Raw genomic sequence first — 21,585 nt, forward strand, 5'->3', positions numbered from 1 at the left:
AAAACAAGGACTGGTTTGTTGCAAGTTTACACCTCAGACCCGACGTTTGTGAGCCATGAGCTTTGGCCAGTCAATATAACATGAGCTTAATCATCTAATTTCATTATGCCATGAATGATTGTGAGTTTGTGAGGTTTCATCAGGCTTGGATAGTTTATATTTTGTTACTGATGCTTTGCTTAGCTATAGCATCATTCTGCCTTTTTTTTAACAGAAGTCTCATTGCTTGCTATTGTGCCCTACGTTTGTATTCTTGTCATGCCATATTCAAGGATCTTGGGACGCAATCACTCACTGTTCATGCATTTTTGATTAGTGAAGAATAGTGCAAAAAGCCCACATTTTAGTTTACAGCTAGAGAGGATAAAACGTTGGAATATTTCCTCAAAATGCCAGAAAATGATAAAATAGTTTGTTAGACTGCTTTTATACAATGTTAGATAGTTTCTTGCATTCGTTTTTTTTAATTAGGCTCTGATAACCTTTGTAATCATCGCTTGCTATTTAGCAGTGTATACTAAAATGCTGTAGGTACCATACTGTAATTTGCCTTCCCTCATCTGAATCAAAGTGAGGGCCTCATCTAAAGACAGCATTCTAGGACCTATGTGCAATAACCCACAGGTAAGGCATTGAGACTCCTGCCACTTCTCCCCTCTCTGCAGACTCACAGGTTGTCCACCCACAACTTGTGGCCAAGAGAGATCTACCTGGAGGTCCCAGACCCAATGCTCATATCAGTGGCCTTGAGGAAAGTCTGAGACCCTCAAGGGTCGCAACCCTGAGATTAGTAAAAAATGTAGTAAAATAGAGAAGTCCGCTCAGTATATATACAACGTTCATCCTTTGGCTAGGAAAAGTGTCCCCTCTTCTTCCAAAAAAAGAAAAGTAATGTGTAATCTGTTAGCACTTAGCTGGTTTAAACATAAGGGTAAATGTGCACCAGCTGCTTACTGTCCAGATCACCAGACCATGCACACCCCCCGTGAGAGGCGACATATATTTGTGGCAGACGCATATCCACCATATAGATTAGAAGACATTTTTCATGGCTAACCATACCCCGTGTTCACCTCAATGCATGGAACGGTACCTAGTATACTCAAGTCAAGCCACCTGTGCAGTGTGTTCCCTCAGCACCAGCAACTAGATGAACCCTTAACTTACCAGTAACACATGCAGTGATTTCATGGCAACTGCCACATGTCAATGATCCTGCTAAACTAGGTGCACTCATGTTTCCGGGGAAATTCTGGGCTACTTTGGCAGGCTACCCCCTTCATCCGCAACAGAACCAACAAACTCGGCAAGTCAGATGAGCAATTCTATGGTATTTAATAGCTGTTTATAGGTAGCCCAGGCAGGACATCCTACAGACAATGGGCAGAGGACCACATGCACCCACTCCTCAGAGCCCGCCTCTACTCATCAACAATGTGATACCTTGGGAAGGATTTGCTCATGTCTACACTGCTATGCACAAAACGTTATCTATTGCTGTCTTACCGGCTGTCTTAAAACAAATCCAGGACTCCCTTTCTCTTTCCCATTTCCGACTTTACCCCCTTCTTCTTTCCTTTTCTGTTTTTATATTAAAAAAACAAAATTCAATTATTTGTAATTTATGTGTTTTAGTTTGCATTTTCCCTTTTTCATATTTATTGTAATCATACTATTTATAGATTTCATTGTTACTCCTAAGGATCCTTTATGTATTACTATTTCTGTTATATCTTCTTAAGCATTCTCAATGAAAATTATTAAACAAAAAAACATCCAGGACAAACATGGGCATACCCCGTCCTGTTCTTAGGAATGCAGTTTTTTTTTGTTTTTTTTTTTAATTTTATTTTATTTGGGAATCACAGTTGCAGAAACATAATACAGTATCCAAAAAAAAAGGAAACAAATTCAGTACATACAATATACAATATGATGATGTTATTTAAAGGAAAACAGATAGAGACTTAGCTACCTCCGATTTAAGCTTGTTTATATATAGTTTGTATTATCGATTTTTCCAATCCTCGATAGGTTTCCAAATTTCAGTACCACGTATTTGTGCTTTAAAACCTTTACAGGCAAAAATCGCCATTTCCTGGTTACATATCCCTAAAAGTCTAGAGAGCCAAATCTGAAAATTAGGAGGGTCGATGTCTTTCCAGCGGGTAGTGATTATTAATCTATACACTGATGTACCGAGGAAAAGAGAGGTTTCTTCTGCTTTAGTATGGTTTAGTGTGTTATCTTTACCCAATATATATAATGTAGGTGATTCCGCTACAGGGTGCCCAAACACTTCCTGCCAAAAACCAGCAATCATTGCACGCAACGTCGTTAATTTATCACATTCATATAACATGTGTATTAAATTAGCTGCTGTTCTGCCACACCTTGGACAATCTGATGTAGGCCTTTTCCCCCAGGAGTGAAGTTTGGCCGGAGTAAAATATAAGTCAAAGATGGTTTTATAAAGTTGAGCCTTCAGATTAGATGCCATAAACACCTGGGTCGATAAGGATAGAGATGAATCAATATCAACATTAGGATTATTTAGTTTCCGAGCCCAACCAACTTCGATGGATTCCAGGTCATCTTGTCTGTTTTCTATTAAAATATCATACAAGTTGCCAATCTTTGACTTAGATCTCAGCATGCAGTCAATTAAAGCGATAGTATCCAAAGATATATCAGCGGCTTTCAAATTTAATATTGAGTTAATTTGTATGAATTTAAATATACTATTCATTGGGATCGAAAATTTAGATTGTAGTTGTTGAAATCTAGGCCCATGTGGGGTAAGTAAAAAATCTCCTATCGTTAATATTCCTAAATTTTCCCAGAGTCTAGAGATACTATCATATATATGAGATGGTAATATTGATGAGTGCCATAAGGAAATGTACCTATTATATTTTGGTATTTTCATGTATCTCATAATTTTTCTCCATAGAAACCAGGCATTTTTTATAACCTTAAATTTCACTTTCTTAAAGTAGGAGGGTTCAATCTGTTTCACTAACAAGCCATTGGCCCTTTCTCCAATAGATAATTCAAATATTGAAGGTATATAATTTGTCATTCCTTCATTTTCAGTTGGTCTTATCACAAAAAGTGGCTTCATCTGTTGGAGAAGTGCAGCCCATAGGTATAAGCTCAAATCCGGAATTGCTAACCCTCCTCTGATAGCCGGTAGGGAAAGTTTCCTAGTAGATCGCCTGATCTTCCCGTAGCCCCACATGAATTTACCCAGATGGGATTCGAAGCCCCTTAAAATTATGTCGTCAACTAAAAGAGGGACCGCACGAAAAAGAAAGAGGATCCGTGGCAAAATATTCATTTTAAGGTAATTACCCCTTCCTATAATCGATAAATGTAGTACATCAATCCTTTTCAGATCTATCTTTATTTTCTGTAACAAGGGTTCATAATTAATCTTAATTATCTCCTCTATTTTAGCAGTTATTCGAACTCCTAGATAAACAGCCGAGTCGACCCTTCTATAATCAGAAAAATTCACATTATTTGTACATATAACCATCGTTTTATCCCTGTTTAAGGAGTAACCAGATATCTTACCGAATATTTGAGTGATATGTTCTATTGCAAGTATAGCCTCAGCTGGTTGTGGTGTCAATACTGCAACATCATCAGCATAAGCTAGTATTTTTGTATGATGTTGGCCCAATATTACCGGTTTGATAGCTTCTGATTTTAGCAATTTCAAGATAAGAGGGTTTATATAGAGGGCAAAGAGGATAGGTGAGCATGGGCACCCCTGCCTAGTCCCGCGAGATATTGCAAAGAGTCTTGATTCTTGCCCCATTGCCACTATCCTTACTCTAGGTAAAACATAAATTGCCTTAATAGCTTTCATAAAGCATGGTCCAATATTTGTTTGTTCTAATATGGCCCACAAAAAATCCCATGATACCCTATCGAAGGCTTTTTCGGCATCTAGGAGGATCATCGATACCTGATCTCCTGTAGCATTTGCGGCATCGAATATCGTAATAGCACGTCGGGTGTGATCTGTGGTACCTTTGTCCGGAATAAAGCCATGTTGCCACGGGGAGACCAAGCGTTCGACGACCCCCCTAAGCCGATTAGCCAAAATCTTAGAATAGAGTTTCGAATCTGAATTTATAAGGGAGATAGGTCGATACGACGAGGGAAGATGGGCCGGTTTGTCTTTTTTTGGGAAGACTACTATGTTCGTTTCTTGCCAGGATCTAGGTGGAGTTCCGCTTACCTGAGTTCCGATAAATAAATCGAGTAATAGAGGCATTATACTATTGCCCATAACTTTATAGAACTCAAGGGGTATTTTGTCCGGGCCAGCTGTCTTTCCCGTTGCAAGTTCTGCTAGGGCAATTTCCAATTCAGTTTGCGTTATATCTTGGTCTAATTCAAGCCTCGTGATATTATCTATAGCTGGTCCGATTTCTTGCTCAATTGCCCAACTAGATAAGGTTTCTTTAATTGTGTGAGAATTCAAAGAATCCTCATTTTTATATAGTTTATCATAATATTTTTGGAAAGCTTCTAGAATCGATTCTGGCGTAGTGTATTTTTGTCCTTCTTGTTCGATACATGCAATGAAATTAATAGATTGAGTCTGACGAGTTCGAAGTGCCAGCTGCTTTCCGACCCTCTCCCCTGTTTCATAGATCTTATTTCGGTTTGAGTGGTATGGCTCAGCCTGCCTTTGGGTAAGTTTGGTATTAATCTCAGCTTTAAGTATCGCCATTTCCCTTATAGTTGGACCACCATCGATACCTTGAGCAATAATCTTAATATGTTTCTCTTCTATTTCTGCTAATTTTTGCAGTTGTAGATCATTATAACTGACCTCCTCTTTTTTCTGTCTGGCTACATAACTAATTGTCTCTCCCCGTATTGCAGCCTTGAAACAATCCCACACCATACCTCTAGATGTGCTATACCGATTATCTTCAATAAATCTCTGCACCCAGTTTTTCATATAAGCTACATACTCGTTATTTACCAGTAGCTTCCTGTCAAAAGACCAATTTGAGCGGGGTCTATAGATGTTATTTATATAAACAGTAAGTATCAGAGGGTTATGATCCGAAATAGTTTTTGGTAATTTACTAATTTGTGCAGTGTTCGCATGAGTTTTTGATATCCAGATATAATCAATGCGAACGTATTTCTGGTGAGGATGAGAAAAATATGTATATCCAGGGTCTAACCCCTGCTTCATATCCCATAGATCTACAAGGCCTAGGCTCTCTTTTAGTTGGACGACGGCATTAAATACCCTTGGCTTGTAGCCAGCATATGTTAATTGATTTTGTGTCAATATTGTATTTTTTCCAGGGAGAGAAATGTTGAAGTCTCCACAGAAAATCAGCTCATTGGGCCAGCTTGAGAGTTCGATCTCAAGGTCATTAAACATTGTGGGATCGTCGTAGTTAGAAGCATAAATAGAGCATATTGTCATTCCACTTTTAAGTTCGACGATTGCCCATCTACCTAAAGGGTCTGCTAATTTGCGTGTATACTCTCCCAAATAGGTTCTTGCTAAAATGGCGACCCCTCTTGTCCTTGTAGTTTGGCTAGTACAGACTAGTAGGTTATACCCCGTAGCCTTTAATACTTCTCGCTCTGCCCAAGGTATATGGGTCTCCTGGAGACAGATTATGTCTAATGAGTTGGATCTTATTAACCCCCACATTTCATCCCTTTTTTTTCTATTGTTTAGCCCCGCCACGTTCCATGAACATAGTTTTATTTTCGCCATAATACATTGTAGTTGAGTTTCGAGCCAAGTCTACTTATCCCAAAAATAAGAAAAATCCTAACATCTTTAATTTTAGTAGCCCTTTTTCTATTTTTATTATCATATTTGCAACTGTGTCCACCAAATTTTTTTTTACATTTTTTTAGCTCCCTCCCCTCCCCCCCCCGACTCAGAGTCCCACCCACGAACCCCCCACCCCTTCCCCACCTATGAGGCAGCCTGGGTTGTAACTCACCCAGTGGTGGATGGCCGTGTGGTCCGTGCACCTGAGCTTGCCCCCTGCCTGATTCTGTATCAATACCTAGGTTGTCGTCGCTATCTTATCTAATAATAGATGCTTTAATATTTCGAAATCCATTCTCCAATATTTAAATCATATTGTGTCATTTTTATATTCATGTCATTTATATTAAGAGTTTATAGGTATCAATAGAAATTTGTATATTATCTATTGCGTGATGCTCTTCCTTGTCACTTCAGTTATGGTTGCTTTGTTTCAATCTCTCTCCGAGATCCTTGAGATATGCCTCCGCCTCGATTTCACTTAAAAAAGTTCTCGTGGAGCCTTTGTAAACTACTTTTAGACGTGCCGGATTCTGTAGGAAAACGGTAGCTCCCAGTTTTTCAAAGGGAGTGAAAAGTTGGCGCATACGCCATCGTCTTTCCACAGTCGAATGTGCGAAATCCGGCCTTGCAAAAAATTTAAAGCCCATGTGTTCTCTTGTCGCCGTGGGTCTCGCCAAATCGAATAGCGTATCACGCAATAGATAGTTTCCGAAATTGACCAAGAGCGCTCTGGGATATTGCGGTGGTTTATCTGAGCGTTTAGGTAGAAACAGAGGGAAGCGGTGTGCTCTACAAACTTCTCTGTCTATATCCCAAGAGCTAAGTTCGGGGAATGCTGATTTTAGCAAATTGCACATAAAGCCTCTTGGGTCGTTTCCCTCTGAGCCCTCTGGTATCCCAAGAAATCGAAGATTATTCCTTCTAGCTCGATTTTCCTGATCTTCGGATTTTATCATTAGGTCCTTGATTAATCCTTCATGTTCTTTAATCTGTTTTTGTATTTTAGACACGTCTGTTTCCAGATTTTCTGCCCGGGTTTCAACAGAGCACATTCTGTCAGAGATCTCCAGACATGTGCTGCCTACTTTATTGATAGCACCTTCCAGCTTTTTGATGGCAATATGGTTCCTTTGACTATCTTTTTTAACGTCGTGATGAAAAGTTTTTATTGAATTAAGAACTTCGCTAAGTAAGGGCTCTCTTTGTTTCGTCTTCTCCGAATTTTCCCGTATAGCTATAGAGTTGTCGGGTCTTTTAGGTTCAGGGTTTCCTTTCCCATGTAGGCTTTTTCGTGTTGATTTAGTTCTACCTGTGATTTGTTCGGTAGTACTACCGGGGTCTGTAGTTTCATCATAGTTTAATTTTGGATTTCTTTTATGTCTATTCCTTTTTTTTCCTAGCTTTTTTATTGTTGAAATGTCATGTATAGTGATATCTCTTTTCTCAAAATCTGTAGTAGAGGATCTTTTTCCGACTAGTTCTTCTAGACTCAGCTCATCACTCAGATCGCTCTCTTCGCTTGATTCGCTTGTGGTGGATACTCCTGTTTCATTAGGAATGCAGTTAGTCGGTGCTATGAAACAGTTTCTGAAATAACTGTAGGTAATATAAAAAAATGAGGCACCCATGAGTCCTTTAGACTCATGGGTGCACCTCTCACACAATGATATCTCAGATCTCAACACCTGGATACCCTCACGGGTGACAAGCAACATTCTACAATTGGAATCTACACTCCTATAGGAGAAGATACTCTAGGGAAACAACCGCCCAAACGTAAGTTTAAATAAAACAACGAAGCTTAGGGTGCGTCTAAACAAAGAGGCCAGCAGCAGCAAAAGTACAGAAAAGACAGAGCCAGAAATGATCAGGTCTCCTCCTAGGAGATCCAAATCCCAAAGCATATGCAGGTGCAGCGGTAAGACAACAATTCAGTGCTGGGAGGCAATCTGAAGGGCATGTGAAAGACAATTCCATGGACTTGGATCCCTGGCAATATGAGGGCTGTGATCACCTCAGGCTCAATTCAGGAATGCATTGTGAGATTTTTGTACATTTATTCAGACTGGCAGAAAATAGCATGGAGAAATCTGTGAGCTCTGTTAAAAGGTTTTAGGAGGTGTACTATTTCGCATTCTGTGCAAATATGTAACTATGTCTAATTTTCCTGTACCAAGTGCGGGCCCAACTAAACAAATCACCCTACTTGTATCTCCTGCAGGTTGACAGGAGTCTCCATATGTACCTGTACCTGTGACATATCTCACAGGCATGCCAGAGTGACCATTGTGTGTTTTCGCCACATTGTGGGCCTTTAGATCTATGTGCAGTTCTAAGGGAAATCTACCTGTAGGGCCATTACCCTTCTGCCTTGCTTCAAGCCCCAGGATGCTTGTTTTCCGATCCAGGGAGGAACAGCAGTTCAGGCTGGACTGTTCCCATGTGGAGCAGGGTCAAGAATGATTGGCATATGGCTGTGTCTAAACTGGGGTGGCATGGTGAGCAAATGAAAAATGGATTTAACCAAGATCTGTGACAGGGGGTGAATGTTTGACAATGTTCAGCATTCCATCCCTTTTCTTTTTGTGTTGCTATAAGTCACCCTTAGTGGGAAGGGCCCCAGGCTCACTGTGCCACTGGATTCAAGCTAGCCTGGCTGATGAAGGGTAATACCCCAAAACTGGTCACAGGATGCTTGTTTTCGAGTCCAGGCAGTTCGGGCTGGACTGATCTCATGGGGAGCAAGTTCAAGACTGATTTGCATATGGCTGGGTCCAAAATGGGGTGGCGAAGTGAGCAAAAGAACAAAGGTTTAAACACAGATCTGTGACTGGGGTGAATGCTTGACAATGTACAGCATTCCATCCATCATATTTTTGTATTTCTTCAAGTTGGTCTAGGGACATGTGGAGTGCCTCAAAATAGCAATAATTAAATAGTCAAAAAAAGGTGCCCTGCCCCATGCTCTTTAATAGATGTATGCTTCTGGTGGCCGTGGTCTTCACAGAATGCAACTGCATTTTCAGATGTATGTCATTGCCAATGACTTCTCTCTAATGCTGCACATTGAGAGAGAGGAGCTGCGACTGTACACCTTGTATGAACTCTTCACTGATCTCAAAGAGTAAGTTAGCACTGAATTTAGCAAAAAGACTGAGCTGCCTGGACATTCCATAGCTAGATATGATAGTTAAAGGTCGGTTAATCTCTATAGTGGTCAAGAATTTTAAAGTTGAATTAATCAAAGACTTCTCAGTGATCAAGCATATCTCTTACGGATTGAAAGCAACTAACTACTATGATGGCAACATCCATTCAGTCCTCCTGGAGGCTTCCTAACAATGAGTGCTGGTGAGAAATGTGCTGCAGGTGTAATTACTGTAGCTAAGCTAACTCCGGGCTCTCTTCTTGCACAACAATGAGGTCCCACCAGGTTCAAAGGTGTGGCACATGAGTCATATTCAAGTCAAGAAAGGTCTCCATGCCTCACCAACAATGGAAAACTCCATTGGCTGCCGGTATATGGGAGAATAAGTTTTACATTTATACAAATGGCTAACTAGGCCATCTGGAGTCATGGGTAATACTCAGGCGATTTTGTGACTGAATTGTTTTCCCCATATATATACCGCATTTGCCACACAATCCATCATCTGCTGCATACTCTAAAATTTTAACAAAATATTGTTTTTAGCTCAAATTCATTAAAGATTACTAAAAATACAGCAACACATGTTGCTGCATAATGGAAGGCTGTTGCAAAGTCATCCTGTGTGCTGGGCACCCCAACCTTTTGCTGACTGGTACTGGTGGTAACTGACTCTGACTGACCCTGGGCTCTGCCTAACCAGGCCCAGGGCCAGTGCTATGCTGAAAGATACACTTAGAATACAGTTATAACACCTACATACACTAGGGCACACTACGGGTTGGGGTACCCCTGTGATTGGCATGACCTACCCTATAAGGCCCAAGTACCTAATAGGGCAGGGGGATTGAAAGTACCTCTAAGTTCCTAGTATATAAAAGGGCATGATTGTTTAGAGGACAGCAGCCCTTTCTGCACTTGCATGTGTGTACTGCTGAAGCCTGAGATCAGTTTAAAAGTCGCCCTGTGTTGCAGGACTGCTTTTAAAAAGTAAATTGTGCCCACACTAGACTTTGGTGTATGGGACACTTAAAAACGGATAGCCGACAATGTTTGGGCATATTAGGTACCCCCAGGGTCTCCCCTAGGTGTCCCAGTGGTGGGAGGGGGCAGGTAATTATAAATGGGAGGACCCTCATAAAATGAGTTTTATATGCCCTTGGTTAAGTGAAATAGCACATTTCACTCCCCACATTGTGATAAAGTGCTGCACAAACTCGATTTTGGTGCTAGGAAAACTGTGGAGGGAGGGTCTGCAATATTTCTACATATTCAGAACCCCTAGAGTCTCCCCTAGGTGTTCCAGGGGTGGGGCTTTTTGTATATATAGGTAGAGTACTTATTAAAATATGTTTTAAGCCCTGGTGCTGGAAAAATGGCCCAAGTCATTTTTCCCATTGCAAATCCCCTGCCACATATTTTAACACGACAAGAAGTTATTAACTAATAGATCCTGATAAGAGAATGATAAATATAGCATTAAAAGACTTCCCAGAATGGTATCAAGAAGAAGTTCCAGAAGTTTGGAGAACTTTGGAGCAACTTTGGAAAAAAGCTCCGTAAGGGGACTGACTCAACCTGGCCAGCCAAGCCGCCTGCCTTTAACCGCGAGTCTGCCTGCCGTCCAGGTTCGTCCTGCTGAAAAGCTCCATAGGTCCGACTTCCAGAGTTTGACTGGGAGTAGGCGAAATTCGAGGCCAGTGAACCTTCACTGAATCGGACTGGTGAAGAGCATCGAGGGACCCCGTAAGAAAAAGCTCTGTAAAAGTTTTTAAGTCCGAACAAAGAAAAGGTGACCTGGAGCAACCACGAGAGCCAAGCTACCTGCCTTCAACCAAGATCCTTGGTTAGTCCCGCTGGAAAGCTCCGGGAGTCGGACTTCCTTAAGTTTGACCGGGAGCTCGTCGCAAGGCAATTTGGCGAACTCTCCCCGAATCCAGTCTAGCTGAGAGCTTCGAGAGACCCCAGGAAGAAAAGCACCAGAAAAGTTTTTAAGTCAGAAGGTAAAAACTTTGACCAAGGCCTACCGCGAGGGGTAGCCACGCAGGACTCCATCGCAGTCAGCCTGAAACTTTGACTTTGACCCGGTCTATATGACCAGAAGTCCCGATAAGACGCTATAGGTTTCTATGTGCTATATAATGCTAAATCTTGAAAAAAATCATATCTCCGGTTCCCTACATTGGATTTTTGTCGCTTTGGTGTCATTGTAAAGATACAATTATTTCCTATTTCTATCAATTGGTGTTGGATTTTTATTGTGCATTGTGTCTTAAATATTTACTGAATTGGCGTTTTTAAATGCTTTCCATACCTGTCTTTGAAGTTAAGCCTGCCTGCTCGCAGCCAAGCTACCAAGGGTTGAGAATGGGAATTATTTTCTAAGACCTATTCTGAGTGCTATACTGTGTTAGTGGCCTTATTGCCCGCGGCAGATATACATTAACCCCTACTAACAATCCACTTTCCAACAAAGGACCTTCACAAAGGCTAACTGGTTATCTTTGTTGTCTGTCCTGACATAGCCCACGGGTGTGTACTTAGGTGTCAGGCTGGTTCTGATGCCATGAATATTTTGCCCAGATAGTGTTAGCATGTGTAAAAATTACAAATTAATGAAGTAATACTTTCCTCTGCACATAATTTAGTAAACCCTGCCGCAAAATGTCTTCCTACCCCGCCGCATAATTCCAGTGGCCTAGGAAATACTGCCTGACAGTCTCACTTTCTAATTGCTGCCAAATCAGAACCCACAATTCTATATATCTTTCCAATGTTCATGCCTAAATACCAAATGGCTAGTGGAAGGGCTGTGGGCTGTTGACTGTGGATTGTGGGCTGTGGGTAGGGGGCTGTGGGCTGTGGGCTTTGGGCTGTGGGCTGTGAGATGTGAGCTATGGGCTGTGAACTCTGGGCCTTAGGGGTGTGGGCTGTGGGCTTTGGGCTGTGAGCTGTGGGCTGTGGGCTGTGGGCTCTGGGGTGTGGATTGTGGGCTGTGAGCTGTGGGCCCCAGAGGAATAGGTGGACAAGGTACATGACTGAAAATCCTGCAGTCACAGGAATGCAAAAGCTAACGAGGACGCAATAAGGACTTGAGTATTAACACCTGAGAGTTAAATAGATAACCTTGCGGTGACCCTGTGGCCACGTAATGCATTGATAACATCAGATTTTGTAGAACAGACTCACCAATCTGTGTACATGCAAGACTCGGATAACATTATCATCCTTAAGCAGGCCAGGCGTTACCACTAACAACAATATTCAAGGTGCTTTACCACGGTACATATACTGCAATGTCACAGTTATGAAGCATTGATACTCCTTAACATAACATGACAAAACATAACATTTAACAGAAAAGCATAACATACAGTATCTTAGCATACATAACACAGAGAAACGTGACAAGACAAAGGATAGCATGACAAAGAGTAGCATAGTATGACAGTTGTCAAGTAGCATACCATGATGTAACATAGAATGTCGTGACATGACACAGAATGGCGTGACATGACATAGAATGGCGTGACATGACACAGAATGGCGTGACAGGAATACAGAATAGAGAAGCAACCATATATTGCTCCCTGTTCCATCCTGGGATGTCAGTCCTGTGCAGGCAAAACAGTGTCAGGCTACATGCCCTAGATAGGGTGGGTCATCCAATGCAATTAAGGTCACAGTTCTGTAGTGGCTGGTCCACGCAAAGGCGTTTCTGTTATCAGAGCCAGTTGAGGCTTCAGAGTCAGAAATGAAATGGTCGCTCCATGCAAAATGAGGTAAGATTCATCCACTGATTTTTGGACGGTGCCTTGAGATTTCCCTATAAATGATCCACTCAGGTAACTACTAGTGCCCCAATAAAACAGTTATGTATATTTGCCTCTTTTGGTGCCAGCTATCTTTGCCTATTCGTCAAAACTGAGTCAGCCGAATGCGGTGACTTGCATTTGTAATGTGTCACCCAAATTATGAGACTCTCACCACCCAAGACTCATCTCATCCGCCAGAGCCCCCCTGACTTTCCAGAGGTTCACCATATTTTATGTATATGCCCTTTTCTTATTTTAGGAGTGGTACGACACCACAAATTAAATCAAAGTATTTTTAGGTCTGGCATGATACCTAAGCAGTCTGCACGACATATTGCTACTAATTCTTCTGCATACAATAGCATGACAAGACAAGGGGCATAGCCAGCAATGGTGCAGCAGATGCAGTGGCACTAGTGCCCATGAATTTGTGGGACCCAAGGCACCCTTATTATTGCTGTCCTTTTCCACTGAACTGGAGGTAAAGCCATTTTCCTTCTTTACAGCTGGGCTCATGACACCCCTGCTGTGGCCCCCAGCCATACCTTAAATTAAGGTTCTTCAATATGGCAATACATGGCAGCCATAGCATTGTATGTACAGCCAGGCTGAAAATCCAAGGGATATTGAAGTCCAGTAGATTTCTAGCCATTCACGCCCTTCATATCAAATAGCAGAAGTTGTTCTGAATGTATCAAGCTTTCCAAATGGGCACACCTGCTTCATTTATTGTTGCTTCTAAATGAAAAGCAAAGTGGCTGACGGCCATATTGGAATAAAGAAATTATCCGTGGAAGGTCAGGAATCATACACAGGATGGTGATGGAAACTTCTGTCCACCTTTCGTTGGCTATGAATGTGACTCTTAAGAGTCGCAGTGGTTCTGTCTCCAGAGGGGGCACAAGATGCCACACAGAGGGAGCATGCTTTACTTGGCTTCACAGAAGTTCATAACTTGGACAACCGCCTGGTTCCTCGCCTATCTGTGTTTTCAATACATATTCTCAAAGTAAGCACATGCTCTCTTCCCTGTAGGCTCTAGTGGGCAACTATTTACCTAAAGTTATCCAGTGCATTTGAAGAACCTACAATGTGTTAATTTATTTCGTCTATTTTTTCTGGTCTCTGCCTTTACGTGGTAGAAAGTTTATGGCGTGTACTTTTCAGCAGGTCTCAGATGGGCAGAAAAAGGTCTAACGTTCAGTGAAAGTCTTCAACCTCGCACGACCACTCATTCATTTTTAGTGGGATCACATTGGCTCCCGAGGGTGTCAGAAGACATCCTTTAATGTCCATTTCGCCATAGTTAAGCTCTCTCTGCCTATCATATCTTTCCAACTACCCACTCCCCAGGTCTGTCAACCAATCAATCAATCAGGATTTGTAGAGCAAGGCTGCTTCACCCATGATGGTATCGAGGCACTATCGAACCATTGCTTCTCGCGTACTTTCTCCCTACAAAGAGTCGCCTTCTAGTCTTCACCACTAGCTTATTACCAGCACAGATAAGTAAGACAATTATTATTATAATGGTGTGGGGTCACATGTGAGTGATCTAGGCTCCCTTTCAGAGGTTGGTTGGAGGAAAACTATTATTTGGTCTTCTATAGCATGACATCTACACAGTACTAGAAGAGTTGATTTGAGGGTTTTATAGAAAAATACACTGAAACAGTTTGAATATTCTTTGCTGCCTTGTGCAGTCTCATTCATACCTGGCTGTGAGGGTGAGGATAATGGAACATCATAAAGTGCTAGAGGCCTCATTTCTAGGTTGATGGACTCGTGACTCTCTCACAAGCCTGACAGATATCCCATGGACCTTATTGTAAGTGATTACAGCGGAAAGGATGGGCCGTTACGGCCAGAGATGCAGATTTTGGGAGTGGGAAACATGGTTTGAGTCTTGGCGTCCGCTCAGCATCCTGTGATTCTGGGCAAATTACTTTATCTCCCTGTGTCTAAAAAATGAATGTGACTTTGTGTAATGTAACTGGTGCTCATGTAAAGTGCTCCACTACCTTTGGGTCAAGTTCATTCTATATAACACTGCATTAGAAAAAACCATTGCCATAGAATGTACTCCACTTGTAATAAGGCATACGGGATAGCTGTCATGTGTGTGACAGAGTAACCCACCCACCAAGCTCTAAATCAGACCTTAAGTCCAGTTTTGTCTTTTTAAATCATAAAGCATTTTAAGCGCTGTGTAAACTTCCAAGGAGAAACCTGATCAGCAAATGTATTCTGCTACATGATGCCTGGTGCCCGCTTCTTCTAATGGAAACAGCAAGAATTTGATCGAGAAATAATTCATAAAGGAAGCTTTAAAAACAAAAAATGTTGTCATTGTGTTGTAATGTAGAGCGGGTGGTGGTAGATGTCAGCCTATTAATGATGACTATCAGGTTGCAAGTAACCATCTGAAAACACTGGAGCGTCTGCATCCATGGAAAAGTCCATCACAGCTTAATCCGTCCATCTAAAGGCAACGCTTCTAGCGACGCATGCCCATCCTCCCTGCACCCTTCCCTCCTAACCAGAAAAAACACGGTCTGCATGAACTTTGCGCTGAGAATCAATAACTGAGTCCCCTGCTGGCTGCAGGAACACCACTCCCCCTCCCCCTTTTGTGAAGCGTGAAAGGACAAGCGCATTCTGCCGTCTCCCTGCTCTAATAAAACCTTAGAATCGCAAGTAATTGCCTACTTGAAACTACGTCTCCCAGGGGAACAATCCTGCGGCAAATGACAAATATGGAAGGAGAACATGATTTCAGTGAGCAATTATTTTGTTATGTGTTTCTTTACTGCTGCAAAAAGCAGTTGTTGGGAGCAGAAGGGAAGACCAAGCAGCTATAAACTGAATCCGGAGCCGCTTGGAACCGCTTAAGGTGCAGGGGTTATGCTGCCTTCCGCAAGCAGATGTTATTGGGCAGTTGGGTTAGCAACAGTTTCACCTTGATTCGGTTCCTCCTTCTTTCATTTGCAGCATCCAACAACATACCATGCAACACATTTTTTATCCCATGCTTCTCTAAAATCCTTAATCTCTACAAGATCCCATGGTGCATTGTCTAATTGCTGAGTAACCCAACCTGTTGACACACAAGAGTCCCACAGAGGAGGTGCAGCTGCAAGTGCTGGTTACCTCCATGCAATGCCTGTGTGGTCAGGTAATTGTTGGGTCAATGTCAGTCCTATGTTTAGAACTGGGAACATCTATTTATCCAGATTACTACTGCATGTGTACTCATTTCTGATACATTTCTTGCTATAAGAATTGTAGCAGATTTTCAGTAGGCAAAACACTCAACGGTGAGAGACAGAACATCGCACAGACAGGAAGGCAGACAGGAGGACGGACAGGAAGTCAGACAGACCAAATGACAGACAATGAGACTGTTGGTCAGGCAGTTTTCCCTTAGATTAAAGAGTCTTCAAAATGAAGAAAGACACATTTCAAAAATGTTATTTTCCTGTGACCAAATATGGTCTGACCCATGACAATATCATCAGAACTACATGACTTTTTCAAACAATTTTTAACTCTAGGATTAACATTTTCTGTATGACTATTGCTTTTTAGAAATTTGCATGAGGACACCCTTGTGTGGAAGATCTATTTCTAAAGAGAGATTAAAAAGAAAATATTGAGAATTGGAAGTTTCTTTCCTAACTTTTCAACTTCTCTCTTCCTACGTCTTCACACTGAAGGATTAACTGCTCACACAAACGACCTCTTGCGTACTAGCCCCAACCTATTCTCTACTCATTCAACCATTATTGTGGTTTCCATGACCGGTTCCAGTACCTTACCTTAAATGCTTTCTCCTTGTGCTCTAAAGCAACAATGGTAACTTTGAGCAGAAAGATTGCACAGCTAGAGATCGGCAAGAAGTCACTGTGATCATTAACACACACCCTCAATAAACACCACTAAGTGGATGGATTCTGAAGCAAAAATGCAAACCAGAAGCTAAGCATCACTTAATGGATTCCAATACTAAAAGTCATGCCAGGTACTAAACATCAATGAGTGGATTTTGATGCTAAATGCTAAAACTTATTGCAGGTCTGACAGAGTAGCCAAGTAGTATCTCATCTCTTAGAACACAATTGCATACATCTGTGCAGCCACTACTTTTCTCGGTGCTCATTCATCCATAGTACCCAATGAAGATAGTATAACTTATAGTGAAGGCTCAAGCGTCTCACTTGCAAGTGTGATTGTGGTTTGCACCCACAGTCTGCATCACTTTTATAGCCATGACCTACTACCCCAGCTCTGGGGTTCCATTGAAACCTCAAGATACCTCTTGTAGGGAATGCGATGAGGTCCACCTACTTCCCCTCATGTCATAGCTCAAACTATTTACAGAGTCAGAAAGCTTTTGATGTGATAGAACAATCAAAAATGTATGCAGCTCACTACAAAGGCACATCCTAGAAGGGCAGACTGAACGTATTATCTAAAGGGATGAACAATGCAAACAATAGGAACAAGGAAAACTTGACATAGGAACTTTTTCTCTCCACTTCTAGTCATATATCAGAGATTCTTATATTACTTTATCCTCATTACATTATATCAGTCACTGTTACACTCCTTCATATTATATTATTTGAAGGATTAAAAGTACATTTCTTTCTAACGTCAAATTAAGTAAATTGGGTCATGCACAGCTAAAGAGCATACAGCAGAATCAGAACCAACAGACTAACCCTATAAAAAAACATAAAATCAGCCCCGTTCGATATGCACAAGTGCCAAACCAAGAAGAATTAGGACCTGCAGGTGGTCAGAGAAGTGTCTGCCCACTGAAAGCACACCGCACAAGACATGTGTGTGGGATGTTTACAAAAGCTAAAAATAGGACACATACAGAGGTTGGGAATCAAACCACAGTTTAGGCCAGACAAGGAAGCTTGAAGTGGGCAGGATCACAGGTGACTCTTTCAGAAAGAGTTTGCCCACAGGCCTGCATAACATGACAAGTTCACTGGTGGAACTTATGCGGTGATTTTGTAACACTCCTATTGCCCATTCTCATGGTCTGACAATTCTCACTCAACAAAATTACTTGTACCCCACTAGAAAACTCAATAAACCCTGAGAATTGCATGTTTCTTGATTGCGAATTGATAGTTCCTTTGTATAGACTTGATTTTGTTGATCAGGAGTACAAGCAATTCCTTGTAGTGGAGGATTGTATAGAATCTACGGGGACTATTCACAGAGGTAAAGATACACGTGTGTTTACTCGTGTGTAGATATACACCTATTCCTAGGTGTAACGCTACACTTTTAACGTATATGTCTCCACTCTGTCAAATCAGGGGATGGAGCTTCCTCTAACAGGATTTATGAGTGTAGAGTTACTATGAGTAACTTTGCACACTTAGGTGGAGAATTCCACCACTGTGTAGAGACCTCGCTAAGGGAAAAAACATGGAAAATTGTTAAAGTTTATCTTTTTCTTTTTTTTAAATGATTATAATATTTTAATGTAAAATATCAAAGTACATTAATTTTTAAATATTTGTTTTACCTTGGACCTAATGTAATAAACAAAGCAATGGTGCAGCACACTAATTTATCAGATTAAAACTGTGTTAAATAATTCATTAATTTGAATGTATTGATTTAAATTATAAATAATACTTTTTAATAAATAAGTTAAAAAAATCCCACCCTCATTATTTTTTAATTTGTGATTAAAATGTAGGAATTGTTGTTAAAATTGTGTATTTACAACATATTTTATTAATAATATTTTAAAAGCTGCACTGTTTAATTAAGTTTAATATTCATTATATATATATATATATATTTATATATATATGTTTGTGTGTGTGTCTATGTATAAGTATATCATTTAAATGGTGAAATATTTTTTATTAATGTATTCATTTTCATTTGTTCCTATAGAGTGTTATTTTATTTTCCTGTCTCGATTGTTTTCTATGGAAGTGAGTTGTACCAGTGGTTGGCAATGAGTGGTGCTTACTCCAAGGCTGGGTTGAAGTACCTTTGGATGCTTCTTTAAGATGTAGCCTTTTCCCTCTATAGCCGTTAACCATCTTTTCCTCTTTGAGAGTGATTTTTTTTTCTTCTTTATGATTTATGGCCTCATTTGATGTTTAGTGGGCAAGACACCAAATCACTCGGGCGAGCAAGACCCTACAATCCACCACCCTAGCCACAGTCAGTCTGCCCATCAAAGGTAAAGTTAAGTTTGCTGCTCGTGCAGGGGCCCTTTTCTGCCAAAGTGTTTTTGCTAACATGGCCCTACTACATTAGGCAAAACTGCAAAATAGCAAATGGTCCTCCATGAATAGGCGGGCCAGGCCGCATTTAGTTTCTTTAATTTTTCAAAGGCAAACCCCCAAATCAGTGTCCCTGATGTACTGGGAGGTTTCTCCATTTGCGTCATGGACATTATTCTTTTTTTTTCCTAGAGCCACAGTCCGGTGCTAGCAGAACAGTGTCAGGCTACATGCCCTAGATAGGGTGGGTCATCCAATGCAATCAAGATCACAGCTCTGCAAAGGGGTTTCTGCTAGCAGAGCTGGTTGAGGCTCCACAGTCAGAAATGAAATGGTCCCATGAGGCAGCGCCACAACAGAGAAGGGGGAGGTAAGATTCATCCACTGATTTTTGGACGATGCCTTTAGATTTCCCGCTAAATGATCCAATTAGTTGTCTACGGCTGCCACAATAATACATTATGTATATTTGCCTCTTTTGGTGTCAGCTGTCTTTGCCTCTTCATCGAAACTGAGTCAGCCCTATACTTGCATTTGTGATGTGTAACCCAAATTATGATCGTTTTACAACACAGGACTCATGTCTCATCAGCCAGAGTCCCACTGACTTTGCATAGGTCCACAAACTTTTATGTATGCCCTTTTCTCATTTCAGGAGTGGTGCAACACCACAAATTAAATCAGAGTATTTTTAGGTTGGGCATGATAACTCAGAAGGCTGCACGACATATTGTTACTAATTCTTTACAATATATGTAGGGTGAGCTGTGACTCAACCCAGAGGAGTAGTCAACTCACAACTCATGCTACTGGCTAGTTGGTGTATCATTCCGCCTTTTGGAAGCGCTTCCATTCGAATGCATGAAGGACTATTTTACATCTGAAAAGTACACTGAGTCCTAATGTTGTTTGTCATATCCGTTTTTTTTTATTTACTATGGACTGAATAAAGAAGGGAATCGTTGTTTGCTACTTTTTTCACAACATTAGTAATGGCAATGGGGCAGGTTTTAATGTGGTAAGCTGTATTTGTGCCTGCATTAACTTTTAACTTTGCCAATGCTTGGTATTACAGTATACTAGAATCATGTCTGAGAGAAGCATCCTTGCAAAGCGGCCACCCTCGCTGGTCATTCACCCCTGCTGTTCTTTGGTGCAGCAGAGTTTGTGTCTGGACTCTGGACTCTACAATGAACAGTCCAATGCTGTGCACGTGACCAAGGGGCGGGGCTTCCATGATGAGAGGAACACAGAAGACGAAGCGAGCTACACTTAATCACACTGTGCGGATTTTCAAGGAGCCAAGCGGAGGATGTCGAGTTGAGACTGAGAGAAAGGAGGGGTCGGAATGCCTTTTTTCTGCCTAAGAGGCTCGTGCGGTTGAGTGATAATTCGCCAGATATTCACACACTCTGCGCTTCAGTGGCTATGTGGCTTCCGGAAGTCGCTCAGCTTGAGAACACCATCTGAAAACACACACACTTATCCTTTCTAAACTAAACTCTCTCATAGTCTGCTGCAGACCACATTTTAATAGTAGAGCTATATGTCTACATTTTCAGACATGCATTAATTGGCTACCAAATTGGAGCCGTTGTTCTCCCCCTCGTTTTCAGCTTCCAGGAGCCTGCATCGTACCCACTTATGTTCACGCTAAACAGGTTTTAATCTTCGGACTTAACCCAAACAACAGTGTAAGGCTATTTCCTTAGATTCGGAAGAAATAGGACAGCCCTAAATTGTATTCCAAATAAATCCTTTCTCTCTCCCAATCCTCAGCATTTCTTTAAATCCTGCTGAACTCCTTTGAAGAAAAAAACCCAAAATGGCGGCCCCCATGACCTGCTTTCCCACATCATTCCATACTGTTCGAAATGTCCCTTCTCTTGCACCCTCACCAAGCTGTTTGCTTCTCTTTTGCCACCTGGTGTACCTGTTTGTTCTTTAGATCAAGGGATATCTCATAATCGGAGACCGTAGCATGGGAACAGGTGGCAGCGCCCTTGCTGCGCTGTGCTCTCACCGGGGAGGAGTTGTGGGCAACGTTGGCTTTCGACACCAGAGTAGGACACCCTGCTGCATGCTCCTCCGGCAGCTCTGCATGTTTCGTGTGTAACGTCGGGACGTGAGACCCACACTCCTGATCAGCCTGTCTGGCAGCATCCGTCCCTTCAACCATCTCACAGCCGGGCTTCTTGACGCTGGAGCCACAGGAATCGTCACTGTGAAATAAAATGCAATTTTGTTTTCTCTTCTTTTAGTTTGACTTTCTACGCGCCTACACAACCCTTATTCATCTCTTTTCTCAGCATGTACAGTGGTTGTTTACAAACCTAGTGCCTACATTGTTCTGATATGGGGCACTAATCCTCAACATTGGAATGATATTATTGGGGGCACAGAACATATTAAGCCTACATTTTGTGGGAAAAAAACATGTTCATATTTTGTGACATACACACAAATAACCCACTTAAGAATGTCACCGACCTTGGTTATGTCCGTTCTTAGAGTATCTCA

At 41.5% G+C, this 21,585-nt stretch overlaps 1 protein-coding gene across 4 annotated transcripts in view; it reads right to left on the reverse strand.

The window, feature by feature from the left end:
* Positions 1-21,585, reverse strand: part of IQSEC3 (IQ motif and Sec7 domain ArfGEF 3) — a 977,131-nt gene that overhangs the window by 454,858 nt on the left and 500,688 nt on the right. For 3 of the 4 annotated variants that reach the window (XM_085652292.1, XM_085652296.1, XM_085652295.1), the window contains exon 3: positions 20,999-21,287. In XM_085652292.1, coding sequence (XP_085508418.1) covers positions 20,999-21,287 — 289 coding nt within the window. The remainder of the gene's footprint in view (positions 1-20,998; positions 21,288-21,585) is intronic. The other variant, XM_085652293.1, reaches the window with a different exon arrangement.

The sequence above is a fragment of the Triturus cristatus genome, chromosome 4_1, assembly GCF_964204655.1.
Source record: "Triturus cristatus chromosome 4_1, aTriCri1.1, whole genome shotgun sequence".
NCBI classification, from domain to species: domain Eukaryota; kingdom Metazoa; phylum Chordata; class Amphibia; order Caudata; family Salamandridae; genus Triturus; species Triturus cristatus.